Source organism: Lotus japonicus, chromosome 2, assembly GCF_012489685.1.
Source record: "Lotus japonicus ecotype B-129 chromosome 2, LjGifu_v1.2".
Classification (NCBI taxonomy): Eukaryota; Viridiplantae; Streptophyta; class Magnoliopsida; order Fabales; family Fabaceae; genus Lotus; species Lotus japonicus.
The window spans coordinates 76,373,687-76,385,995 of NC_080042.1; the positions used below are offsets into that span (position 1 = coordinate 76,373,687).

Here is a 12,309-nt window from a genome sequence, read left to right on the forward strand (position 1 = left end):
TTCTGCTGGTACTCCGTGTGATGATCCTACTTTATATCGGAGTCTTGCTGGGGCTTTGCAGTATCTTACATTCACCCGTCCTGACATCTCTTATGCAGTTCAGCAGGTGTGTCTTCACATGCATGCCCCCCGCACAGAGCATATGTTTGCGCTGAAGCGCATCCTACGCTATGTTCAGGGCACCTTACAGTTTGGCTTGCATCTCTATCCTTCTCCTATCGAGAAGCTTATTTCTTACACTGATGCAGATTGGGGTGGTTGTCCCGACACCCGTCGGTCTACTTCTGGTTACTGTGTATTTCTCGGCGACAATCTCATTTCCTGGTCGTCCAAGCGACAACCTACGCTTTCCCGGTCCAATGCTGAGACTGAGTATCGAGGCGTTGCTAATGTGGTTTCCGAATCATGTTGGCTACGCAACCTGCTTTTGGAGCTTCACTTTCCTCTTTCTCAGGCTACTTTAGTCTACTGTGATAATGTTAGTGCCATCTACTTATCCGGCAATCATGTCCAATATCAGCGCACTAAACACATTGAGATAGATATTCACTTTGTTCGAGAGAAAGTCGCCCGTGGTCAGGCACGCATTATTCATGTTCCTTCTCGTCACTAGATTGCAGACATCTTCACTAAAGGCCTCCCTCGAGTTCTCTTTGAAGATTTTCGGTCCAGTCTCAGCGTCAGTGAACCTCCCGCTTCGACTGCGGGGGTGTGATAGAATAGGAAATATTCTTCCTGTAATTATGCCTAATTTCTTGTAATTGTATTTATTCCTAGGTTGACTTTACCTGTATATATACTCTTGCTATTGATCAATGAAAGGCACCAAATTATTTCCATATTCTTCCATTCTTACAATTATTCATAGGAGGGGGCATAATTGGGCTTGGGTCTGAGATGGCAAAGATACTCAATAATTCTTCCGAGAGGGTGAAGAAAGTTTTTTACAAAAGGATGCATAGTGGGATAAGCGGAATGAGGAAACTGGAAAGTAAAGTGTGTTGATGAGTTCTACAATTTAAAGAGAAAAAAAAATGTAAGGAAGAGAAGAAAGAGTCAAATTAGGTATGGCCCTCTTTATACTGTTCATCAGTCAGATGGGAAGAAGTTGATCATGATGAAGATGATCTCATTCGATCAAGAAATGAGGCTTTGAAAAAGGGAATATATTGAGTTAAGCAAAGAGGGTATGAGAGTTGTGTAAATCGTTTGGGATGGTGTTTGAGACTCTGAGAGAATTAATGAATGATCGCTCCAACTTTTGGATAAGTAATTTGTACATAGAGTGCGAATTTGATGTTGTGGATGACTCTATTGAAGGACTATAAGAAATGAATGTTTTAACATGAGAAGTTAGCAATGACCTTGGCACTAACGTAAAACCAACGTTAATGGCTAAAGGTTTTGTAACTCAAAATGTGGCGTCGACTTGAACTGTCTAAGTTGAATGATTCGGTGTAAACTTCTTCTATGCTTGGTTAATAGTTTATTTTAAATCTCATCTCCCATTAACTTCTTCGATGGGGACTAAAGTCACACTATTTAGAAATATAAGGATTAAAAAAGAGGAAGAGAAAAGGGTTTATTGTGAAGTGAAGAAGGCTCAGGAGACACGCATGAGGTTGGCCACATGCAATCCTTCCTTCTCTTTCCAGTCCCGTGCTGACTGACTCATGTCCTTCGCCGGAGACACTCACTGCCACCTCAACGCCGCCGGTGAACACCCCTTTATCAATCAACTCATCAACGCCTTTTGCTCTCAATTTCTCATCTGGGGTGTCCCCGTTTCGCTCAAAGTTCTCATCTTTTGAGGATTCAGAACTTGTGAGTAACTGGGGTGGTACCCTTTTGCGTGCAACAATGAAAGCAGGGAAGTCGAACCAGGAAGAAGACGAGTACGAGGAAGAAGACTTCGGTTCTTCTCAGAAACATGGTCCTTCTTCTGCCCCTAACACCAACAAAGGTAACCTTTTTAGTTAAAAAAACACATTTTTGTACCTAGTTCTTGTGTTATTGTTAGATCCGAATTGTAGGATGTTTTATTTGTTTTAGACGAGGTTTTGTGGATTCTTCTCATGTTTTTTTATAATATATAGCTTGGATTGTATTGAATCTACTGATATTGATATGTGTATCCCATTTTAATTTATTCTTTCTGGAAAATTTATTGAATTTGGTGAATTTAGTTTGTTGGGGTTACTGGGATTGGATTTATTTGTGATCTTAAGTTCATATCTGGGTTTGTTAAAGCAGATGCAAAAGCTACTGATAAGGCTAGTGCAATAAGATCGAAACATTCTGTAACCGAGCAGCGAAGAAGGAGCAAGATCAATGAGAGGTATGTACCACACTATTGATAAGACTACTGCTGGAGTGCATTGAGTGTTCTAGTGTAGGTTGCTTGAAAATGAACTAACAAATTGACTTATACCTTATTATTAGCATTGGATAATTTAAATCGAATGTAATTGTTGATTCTCATAAGAGTTTTTGAAAATTGATGCATAGTAGCTGTAAAAAATATAGAGCGTGTTTGTTTCATGCCGGTCAACACTCAACGAGATAAGATCCTGCTTGTCCTTTTGTGTGTTTGGGATTTGTGAAATTCTGTGCGCGTTTATGCAAAATGGTTTTTTCCAAGCACCCATGTAGATTTGTCAGCAATTTTACATTGCTCTAAATTTTTTCACTTCATTGCCTCAGTTTCCTTTTGTTTTAATGAGTCATACTGCAGTCTTGGTCGCGAGGATTTTGGGAGTTTGTTTAGGTGTTTTTCCCCACATGAGGGACAAATGTCATGTCAATTAATGTGAAGGGTATATAGATAATGTGCTGTGAGAGTGTTAGAAGCACAAATTCAATATCTCATAGAGCTCTTGTATTACTTTCTCTTTTACTGATCAAAACCTTTTGACATCAAAGTCTGAATGGTTATATGATGTGCCACACAAAAAGTTTGTAATGATTTTTATGTGGTCTTTTTTTTATTTCTTTAAATAATCTTTTTAGAGCTTACCTAGTGGGAAGGGCTTATTTTGTTGTGATTTTTTGAGAGCTTAAAAATTTCAGTGCTTTCAGTTTAATTATTCATTATTTGTCAGTAAGTTGGTGATTGATGATTGGTGACCCTTTCCTTCAGATTTCAGATACTGAGGGATATCATACCTCATAGTGAGCAAAAGAGGGACACAGCGTCATTTTTATTAGAGGTACATTTTGTAATGTGAGAAATAATTTTGTTCAAATTGGTTTGGAATAGATTTGAATCAGTTAATTTATCTTGTTTCTTTGCAGGTGATTGAGTATGTTCAGTACTTACAGGAGAAGGTGCAAAAATATGAAGGCTCATACCCGGGTTGGAGTCAAGAGCCCTCAAAGTTGATGCCATGGGTAAATTAGAAAAACCATAATGTTTTAGGATCATGTGCCTTTGACTATGCAACCTCCTAATTTTGAAATACTTATAAAAAAACAAAAACACTTATTTATCACTAAAAAAATGACGATATGAAATTTGGTTAACCTTAGTATGCACAAACATGTGAGCACCAATATGGATTAATGAAAACTTTCATTGAAAATCAACATTTATACTGGTTCATTGTATCTGTCCAAATGCAGTCTGGATTTCTATTTGTCTTTGATCTCAATTATTTGATCTATTAGGTTGTTTTATTGATTATTTGTGAATGGTTTGTCTTTTTAGTCTCTTCACTGAATGGTTCTCGCTGATTTGTCATTTTGTTTGTTGGTTGATCCCCTATTAAGCTTTATTTTAACTGTCTTACTTTTTTTCCCCATCAATTGAGATTTTAATTTGCCCTCAGGTTTGTTTAAGCATGTTACTGTTGGTCAAACTTATCAACTTAAGTAGTTAACTGATATTATAGAGTAATTGGGTCACGAACCAACTATGCCAAAAGTTTAAGTTGTTGGATAAAGGACACATGAATGGGTATGGGTTCATATTATATTTCTAATACGCCCCCTCACGCATGAGCTCGCTTGAGCTTGAAGCGTGGACAATGCACAGGCTCCCTTACCTTGTGTTGATACTTGACATTTTTTGTTAGAATAATGAGGGTAACAATGACCGAACTCTAGACACTCGGTTAGAGAGGCTCTGGTATCATGTCATGAATCAACTATCCCAAAAGCTTAAGCTGTTGGGTAAAAGACACTTGAATATTTTTATATTATATTTCTAACAATATGCAATTATTTTAGACGATGGAACTTATATACCAGTTAAAATGTTATTGTTTTTTTAGCTTTCTTACCCACTATTATGTTACAGAGAAACAGTCATTGGCGTGTCCAAAACTTTGTTGGTCAACCTCCTGCTGTGAGGAATGGTTCGGGTCCAGTATCACCTTTTCCTGCAAAGTTCGACGATAGCAATGTTAGCATCTCTCCAACCATGCTTAGTGGCACCCAGAATATGATAGATCCTGATCAGAGCAGGGATATTCTCAGCAAGACAGCAGAGAGGCAACCTGATTTAGTAAGCAAGGGAATACCTCTGCCCTTGGCTATGCATGCAAACATGTCTGTTCCTGTAAGAAGTGATGGTGTACCTGCCCATCCTCTTCAGGGAACGCTTTCTGATGCACAATCAACTGAATGCCCAGCAACTAGTGAGCCACAGAACCAGCAGGACGAACTGACAGTTGAAGGAGGGACAATTAGCATTTCAAGTGTATACTCCCAAGGGTGGGTAATTGCTTAACAATATCTTTTTTAATATCTGTAAATATCGATAATTTAATTTGTCTTTTGAAAAGCTGTTGATCATATAACTTTTTGTTTTTGTCATTTTGAAGCATGAAATGTGGTTTACATTCTGAAACCATCAGTGAGTCAAGTAATAAGGACTTCATTACATTGATTTGTGTAAATTGATGAGCATAGTTGCCATGAGCCCATGACATTGCTTGTAGTGATGAGATTTCTAATGATCCTGAGGAAAGAAATACAAACTGGAGTTCTTGATTTTGATGTTATTACTGCTATTTACTTGTAGTAGTACTATTTCTACACTTCTTAGAAATGGCTTAGATCAATACTTATCTGCTAATGCCAATTAGAAAATGCTGTAGCTTTTGTTGAAGTTTATTTCTCCTCTTTAGTGACATGTGTAGAATCATTCCTTGATGAACAGGCTGTTGAACAATCTAACTCAAGCGCTACAGAGTGCTGGTTTAGATCTGTCACAAGCTAGCATCTCTGTACAGATTAATCTTGGGAACCGGGCGAACATAGGACCAAGCGGTGGAACCTCTTCTACCAAGGTATATAATGGCACTTTGTCTTCATTAATACTTGGACCTTTGTGCTAGCAAGATGTCTAATAAGAGGAATTTGATACATTTAGTATATATAGATATGCTGGTATAAATTAATACATTTTTCCTTGAATTTTTAATCAAAGAACACGGAATCATTTATTTCACCTGAGATTATTCTTCTAGATAAATTAAAGTGATTGATGACAAATATTTGTATTGGAGTCCGATTTAATATAACTTGGAATTTCAACCTAAGCATTATTAAGTTTATGATTTTAGTATCACAAATGCAATTAGGTTGAAGCTTTAATCAAAAACAAAAGTTTTACGACTTAGAAGTTTGAAGATCACACACTGTAAAATTAATCATCGCAGATCTGTGTATAGGTTGGTTCTAGAATTATGTTAGGGAGAAGAACTTAGGATGTGTTCGGGTAAACAACTTAATTGATAGATATGATAGCAGTTGAAATATTTGGTAATATTATTGATATGAAAAACTGTACAGGGATTCCTCTTCTTATAGAGAGAATTACATAATGTGATTGATCAAAGTCAAAGAAGGAAATCCTTGACTAAAGAGAGAATTAAGGAGAATAAATGAAAATAAGAAACTACCTAAAATAAACTAAGTACAAACAGGAAACAACATAATTATATACAGACAAAAATATAACTACTAATTAAGAGCATTAAATGCTCTATTTCACAGTCTGTTGACACTCCCCCTCAAGCTGGCCTAAAGATATCCTCCATAGACAGCTTGCTAGTTATGTTGTCAAAGGATTTCTTGGGTAATCCTTTGGTTAGGATGTCTGCCGATTGCTCTGCAGTGGGAACATATGTAATACAAATCTGCCCACTTTCTATCTTCTCTCTGATGAAGTGTTTATCAACTTCGACATGCTTGGTCCTATCATGTAGGACCGGGTTGTGTGCAATAGATATTGCAGACTTGTTGTCACAATAAAGCTTTATTGGAGGAGAATTGAAAACCTTTAATTCTTGTAGAAGTTTTTCCACCCATAATGCCTCACAAATTCCATGAGCAACTGCTCTAAATTCAGCTTCTGCACTACTCCTTGCTACAACGGTTTGTTTTTTACTTCTCCAACTAACCAAGTTTCCTCCAACAAAGGTGCAATAGCCTGATGTTGATCTTCGGTCTGTCACACTCCCTGCCCAGTCTGCATCAGTGTAGGCTTCTACCTGAAGGTGCCCACGGTTTTTATAAAGAAGCCCCTTCCCAGGTGATCCCTTCAAGTATCTTAAGATTCTGAAAACTGCCTCCAAGTGTTCATGACCTGGTGCATGCATAAACTGGCTTACCATGCTTACAGCAAAGGCAATGTCTGGACGGGTGTGAGATAGGTATATTAGCCTTCCCACTGGTCGCTGATACCTTCCTTTGTCCACCATATTTTCTGTTTCAGCTGATTGCAGCTTTAAGTTGGGCTCCATGGGTGTTTCTACAGCTTTGCATCCAAGTAATCCTGTTTCTTTTAAAAGATCCAGAATATACTTTCGCTGGTTCATAAAGATACCTTCCTTTGATCTTGCAAACTCAATTCCAAGGAAGTATTTCAATGGGCCAAGTTCCTTGATTTCAGAAACTTTAGCAAGTTTCTCCCTCAGATTTTTGAGTTCCAAGCTATCATCACCTGTAAGAATTATATCATCAACATATACAATCAAGATAGCAACCTTATTATCTGCTGAATGTTTATAGAACAATGTGTGATCAGCTTGGCTTTGGATATATCCAAACCCTTTTACCACTGTTCCAAACCTCTCAAACCATGCTCTTGGAGATTGCTTCAGCCCATATAATGACTTCTTTAGTCTACACACCTTATTTCTTCCAAGTTCTTCTTCAAATCCGAGGGGAAGACTCATAAACACTTCTTCCTCTAACTCCCCATTAAGGAAAGCATTCTTTACATCCAATTGATGTAAAGGCCAGTTGTAACTTACAGCAAGGGATATAAGAATCCGAACAGAGTTAAGTTTAGCAACTGGAGCAAACGTCTCTTGATAGTCTATTCCATAAGTTTGAGTGAACCCTTTTGCCACCAATCTCGCCTTGTACCTCTCTACACTTCCATCGGCCTTGCACTTAATGGTAAATACCCACTTACAACCCACCTGTTTTTTGTCACGTGGCGGGTCTGTTATTTCCCAAGTTTCATTCTTTTTCAGTGCACTCAACTCTTCTAAGACTGCTAAATTCCAATTGGGATCTAGTGCTTCCCCAATGTTTCTAGGTACAAACAGATCTGTTATTTTAGAGGTAAAAGCTTTGTGATTCGGGGAAAGATTTTGGTAGGAAACATATTGGGAAATGGGATGATTTGTGCTAGATTTTTCTGATTTTTGGGTGCAGGTTCTGGTTCCTTTCCTAATAGCTATGGGTAGTTCAATAGTAGAAGTGAAAATGTCAGTGTTACCTCGAATTTCTTGTGGTATTCCTACTTGGCCTTCTTCCGGGATTTCTGGTTGGCTTGGTGCAGAGATGATGGATTGGTCTTTGGTCCTTTTAGGATACTTCCGAGTATAAACATGGATCTCCTTTTTTGACTGGTATTTCTTTCTCTGTTTGGGCTCCACCCAAGTCTGGCATAAGATTTCCTTTAGAAATTTCAGGACTTGTTTCCACATGTTCTTCCTTGTTGCATTCATCAATAAAATTTGTATTCTCCGTGTGTACAATAGGAATGGGCAGCGGTTCATGCAAAAAATTGTCTTAACTCACATTATTATTCTCCCCCTGAAGGGAATTTTTTTGAAAAAAAGGTTGATGTTCAAGAAAGGTAACATCCATGCTAACACAAAGCTTCTTTGTGATAGGATTAAAGACTCTATACCCTTTTTGGTTTGGAGAATAGCCAACAAAAATGCATTTTTCTGCCCTTGGGTCTAGTTTGGACCGAGATGTGGAAGGTTTATGCATAAAAACTGTACAACCAAACACCTTTAAAGGCATATCAGTATGTAATCGACATGCTGGAAAAATGGTTTTGAAATTTTCCAAAGGTGTGCGATAATTCAACACACGAGTGGGCATTCTATTTATAAGATAGGCTGCTGTTAGGACAGCATCTCCCCACAAATACTTTGGAACATTACTCTCAAACATAATGGCACGAGCTACTTCAAGGAGATGTTTATTTTTTCTTTCAGCGGTGCCATTTTGTTGAGGAGTATTTGGACATGTCGATTGATGCTGAATGCCTTTATTTTTCAGAAACTCATTGAGATTTTGATTGAAGTACTCAGTTCCATTATCACTCCTCAAAATGGAGATCTTTGTTTCAAATTGAGTTTCTACCATTTGTGAAAAACTTTTAAATATATTAGGAACTTCAGATTTTTCATGCATAAGGTAGACCCAACACAACCGGGTGTGATCATCTATGAAGGTTACAAACCACCTTTTTCCAAATTGAGTTGTAATTTTCGAAGGCCCCCAAACATCACTATGGATTAAGTAAAAAGGTCTAGATGCATGATAAGGTTGAGAATAATAAGGAGCTCTTTGATTTTTTGCAAGAACACAACTTTCACATTCAAGAGAAGAACAATTAACATTTTTGAATAAATCTGGAAACAAATGCCTAAGATATTGAAAATTCGGGTGCCCTAGTCTGTTATGCCAGAGCATTATTTGGTCCCTAACAGAGGTGCAACTCATACCACAAAGACCCTGAGCTGCTTTATTTCTGAAAGTATCCTCAAAGTAGTAAAGTCCATCCTTCATCTTAGCACTGCCAATCATCTTCCCCGAAATCCGGTCCTGAAAAACACAATGAGTGTCAAAGAATGTCACACTGCAATTGGAATCTTTGCAGATTTTGCTAATAGAAAGAAGGTTGCAAGATAGTTTGGGCACATGTAAAACTTTTCCTAAGTCAATGTTATTGGATAAGGTAATCTTCCCCTTCCCTGCAATTGCGGAAAAAGAACCATCTGCAATTCTAATTTTTCCATTTCCAGAACAAGGAGAATAGGTTTTAAATAAAGGAGAAAGGCTAGTCATATGATCTGAAGCACCTGAATCAATGATCCATGGTGCATGAATATTTGAGGTGCAATTAAGGGAGCTAGGGGTAGAAAAATTACCTGTTTGTGCCACAGAACCACTAGGAGTACCAGATAAAAAATTAGAATTTAACAACCTTATGAGTTCTTCAACTTGTTCCTTTTTCAAGGAAGTCTTTTCTGCCTCATGAGCTGTAGGGAAAGATTTTTGATTTTTAGGACCTGACTTGCCACCCTTTAGATGTGCTGGCCTCCCAATAATTTTCCAGCAACTTTCCCGAGTATGACCTGGTCTGTTGCAGTGATCACACCAGCGGTTTGAGAAGTTCTTCTGGTTAGTAGAAGTCTTAAGGGCAGCAGTTTCTACAGCAAGAGCATTGGTCTCAGAAGGAGGTGCATCCGTTTTGGTCTTTCCCATCATCACACTTCTGCGAGTTTCTTCTCTTCTAACTTCAGCAAAGACCTCACCCAATGAAGGTAAGGTTGCTCTCCCAATGATTCTGCCCCGAACTTCATCTAGCTCTTCATTCAGACCAGCAAGAAACTGAAATATTCTACCTTCTTCCACGGTCTGTCGATGGTGTTTGGCATCCTCTGTAGAGTTCCACTTGTAAGTGTTGAAGAGATCTAGATCCTGCCAAACTCGCTTCAAAGAGTGGAAGTATTTTGTCACGTTATTACCTCCCTGCCGAATTTCTCTGACTTTCAAGGTGAGTTCATAGATCTGAGATTTGTTCTCAAGATCTGAATACATTTCCGTGACACTATCCCATAGCTCTTTGGCTGTGGAATAACACATGTAATTGCTGCTAATGTCCTCCTCCATGGAGTTTACCAGCCATGTCATCACCATGGAGTTTTCAGCGTCCCAAACAGCATACTGTGGATCAGCAGTATCTGGCATGGGTTTCTCACCAGTGAGATACCCAAGTTTTCCTCTGCCACGAATATACAACTGGACAGATTGGGACCACCGGAAATAGTTCGACCCATTGAGTCGAAAAGTTGTGATTTGGACAGAATGAGATTCGCCGAACAGGACTCGCTGCTCCTGCCTTGGAGGCTGCGATACTTTGGGAACCACAATCTCCTCCGTATTCTGATCATCGCTGGCTGAGGAACTATCAGCCATGGCTGCAAATCAGATGCGCAGAGATCTTTGCTCTGATGCCAAGTTGAAATATTTGGTAATATTATTGATATGAAAAACTGTACAGGGATTCCTCTTCTTATAGAGAGAATTACATAATGTGATTGATCAAAGTCAAAGAAGGAAATCCTTGACTAAAGAGAGAATTAAGGAGAATAAATGAAAATAAGAAACTACCTAAAATAAACTAAGTACAAACAGGAAACAACATAATTATATACAGACAAAAATATAACTACTAATTAAGAGCATTAAATGCTCTATTTCACAGTCTGTTGACAATACCTTATTCATAAGCTTACATAAACTCTTGCATAAGCGATTATGCCATAAGATAAGCTCAAATAAACTCTTCCAAATAGGGACATAAGGTGGTCAAACTTGCTTCTGATGTTAAATTTATATATCATGTAGACTACCATTGTAATCCTATGTACTCAGCTATAAAGATAGCCATTCTATTATCAGGATTGCTTTCTGGCCCATTTTGCTGTGCTCTGAATATATCACAAGTACATTAGATCTGAGAATATGATAACTATTTGATTTAAATAACTATTCAATACAAGCGTATTAATATTCAAAATTAGACATAGGTGGGGTCTTTCATAATATTTCAATGTTCAGTGTGGCAAGCATTTGAACTCCATAATCCAAAATGTGCAGAACTTCAAGTATGCAAGATCTATACAGTTCCACTTATACTGGCTGATTTCACATCCTACAAATAGTTATTAAGAGTTGTATTTAACCATGGAATTATAACTAGTATGTGGTGTAAGAAGCGTGTGTGTGCACATGGTTGTGTTTTGAACTATGTTTCTGAGAGTGTTTGTGTGGGGGACGGGCGCTTGTGTTTTTAAGTATGTTAGAGTGAGATGTGTTTGTGATGCATGCGTGCATGGTTGTGTGTTTTCAATGTTTCAAAGGCTGTCAAAATCAAAATCAGTAAAGCAAGTTTCTATGTAATAATGATGCATTTGCCTTTCCTGCTGAATGCTTATTCACCATTATTTTTATTCTGCAGAATCATGATAACCCCCTTTGTAGCAGTCAGGCAATTGCGCATTTTAGAGATGCAGGCAGTGGAGAAGACTCAGATCATCAAGCTAAAAAACGAATGAGGAAAACATACAACTGATTCTGTGTGGCTTTTTTATGAGCCTTCTTTTGCATCCACATTTCTTACCTGTTGCAGGCGCGGCATATATCCCTTGTGGTTACTGTACATCCTTCCCCGTTTGTTTGTTTTAATCCATTGATAAAGGTTATTAAAACTAGCAAAACCTTAAATACATGATTATTTTGGAGATATTGAGATTTCCGCTGTAGGGTGGGCATGTCATCTATTTTGTTTGTATGGTAATTATTATTATTATTATTCAGTGTTACTGAGCTTTTGGATGGCAATTATTGTAAATGCTTGGTTATTTGGGTATAGGTGGACAAACATTGGAGAAAAAAGCGCTTACACACATAGGAATTACTTTTTCTCTAGCTTCTAAGAACACAGATTTTAGCTACTTTTTCACTACATATATCATGCCAGTAGCTAGAACTTTCATAATAGGCAAGAATCAATATGGTCCATCAACTATTTGACAAGCACTCTTGAGGATTTGTGTAGAAATAGTACTCTTCCTTGAGGTTTTTAGGCACCACTGATCTTGTAGTTGGGTTCCCTACACGGTCTGAATGATCTTCCTTCACTGAAGTGGAGAACTGTTTGCAGCTTATTGTCCCATTCTTGTACTGGTTAATGAGTTTAGCCAGAACTTTTCTGTCTAAGAGAATTGTCTTCTTGAATCCCAAGTACCTAAAACATCAAATTAA

At 37.9% G+C, this 12,309-nt stretch overlaps 1 protein-coding gene across 1 annotated transcript; it reads left to right on the forward strand.

Moving 5' to 3' along the window:
- The first annotated feature begins 1,577 nt into the window (after positions 1-1,577).
- Positions 1,578-11,886, forward strand: LOC130739698 (transcription factor BIM2). Its single transcript, XM_057592073.1, has 7 exons — positions 1,578-1,963; positions 2,254-2,338; positions 3,140-3,209; positions 3,295-3,390; positions 4,298-4,713; positions 5,162-5,291; positions 11,504-11,886. The coding sequence occupies exons 1-7, from the start codon at positions 1,861-1,863 to the stop codon at positions 11,615-11,617; spliced, it is 1,014 nt and encodes a 337-aa protein (XP_057448056.1). The 5' UTR covers positions 1,578-1,860; the 3' UTR covers positions 11,618-11,886.
- Positions 11,887-12,309: the final 423 nt, after the last annotated feature.

Bases quoted from the DNA above. Each gene is read 5' to 3' on its own strand.
- LOC130739698 (XM_057592073.1), top strand. From the start codon at position 1,861: ATGAAAGCAGGGAAGTCGAACCAGGAAGAAGACGAGTACGAGGAAGAA. The intron at 2,339-3,139 runs GTATGTACCACA...CCTTTCCTTCAG, and splicing joins AGGAGCAAGATCAATGAGAG to ATTTCAGATACTGAGGGATA. The intron at 4,714-5,161 runs GTGGGTAATTGC...CTTGATGAACAG, and splicing joins TCAAGTGTATACTCCCAAGG to GCTGTTGAACAATCTAACTC.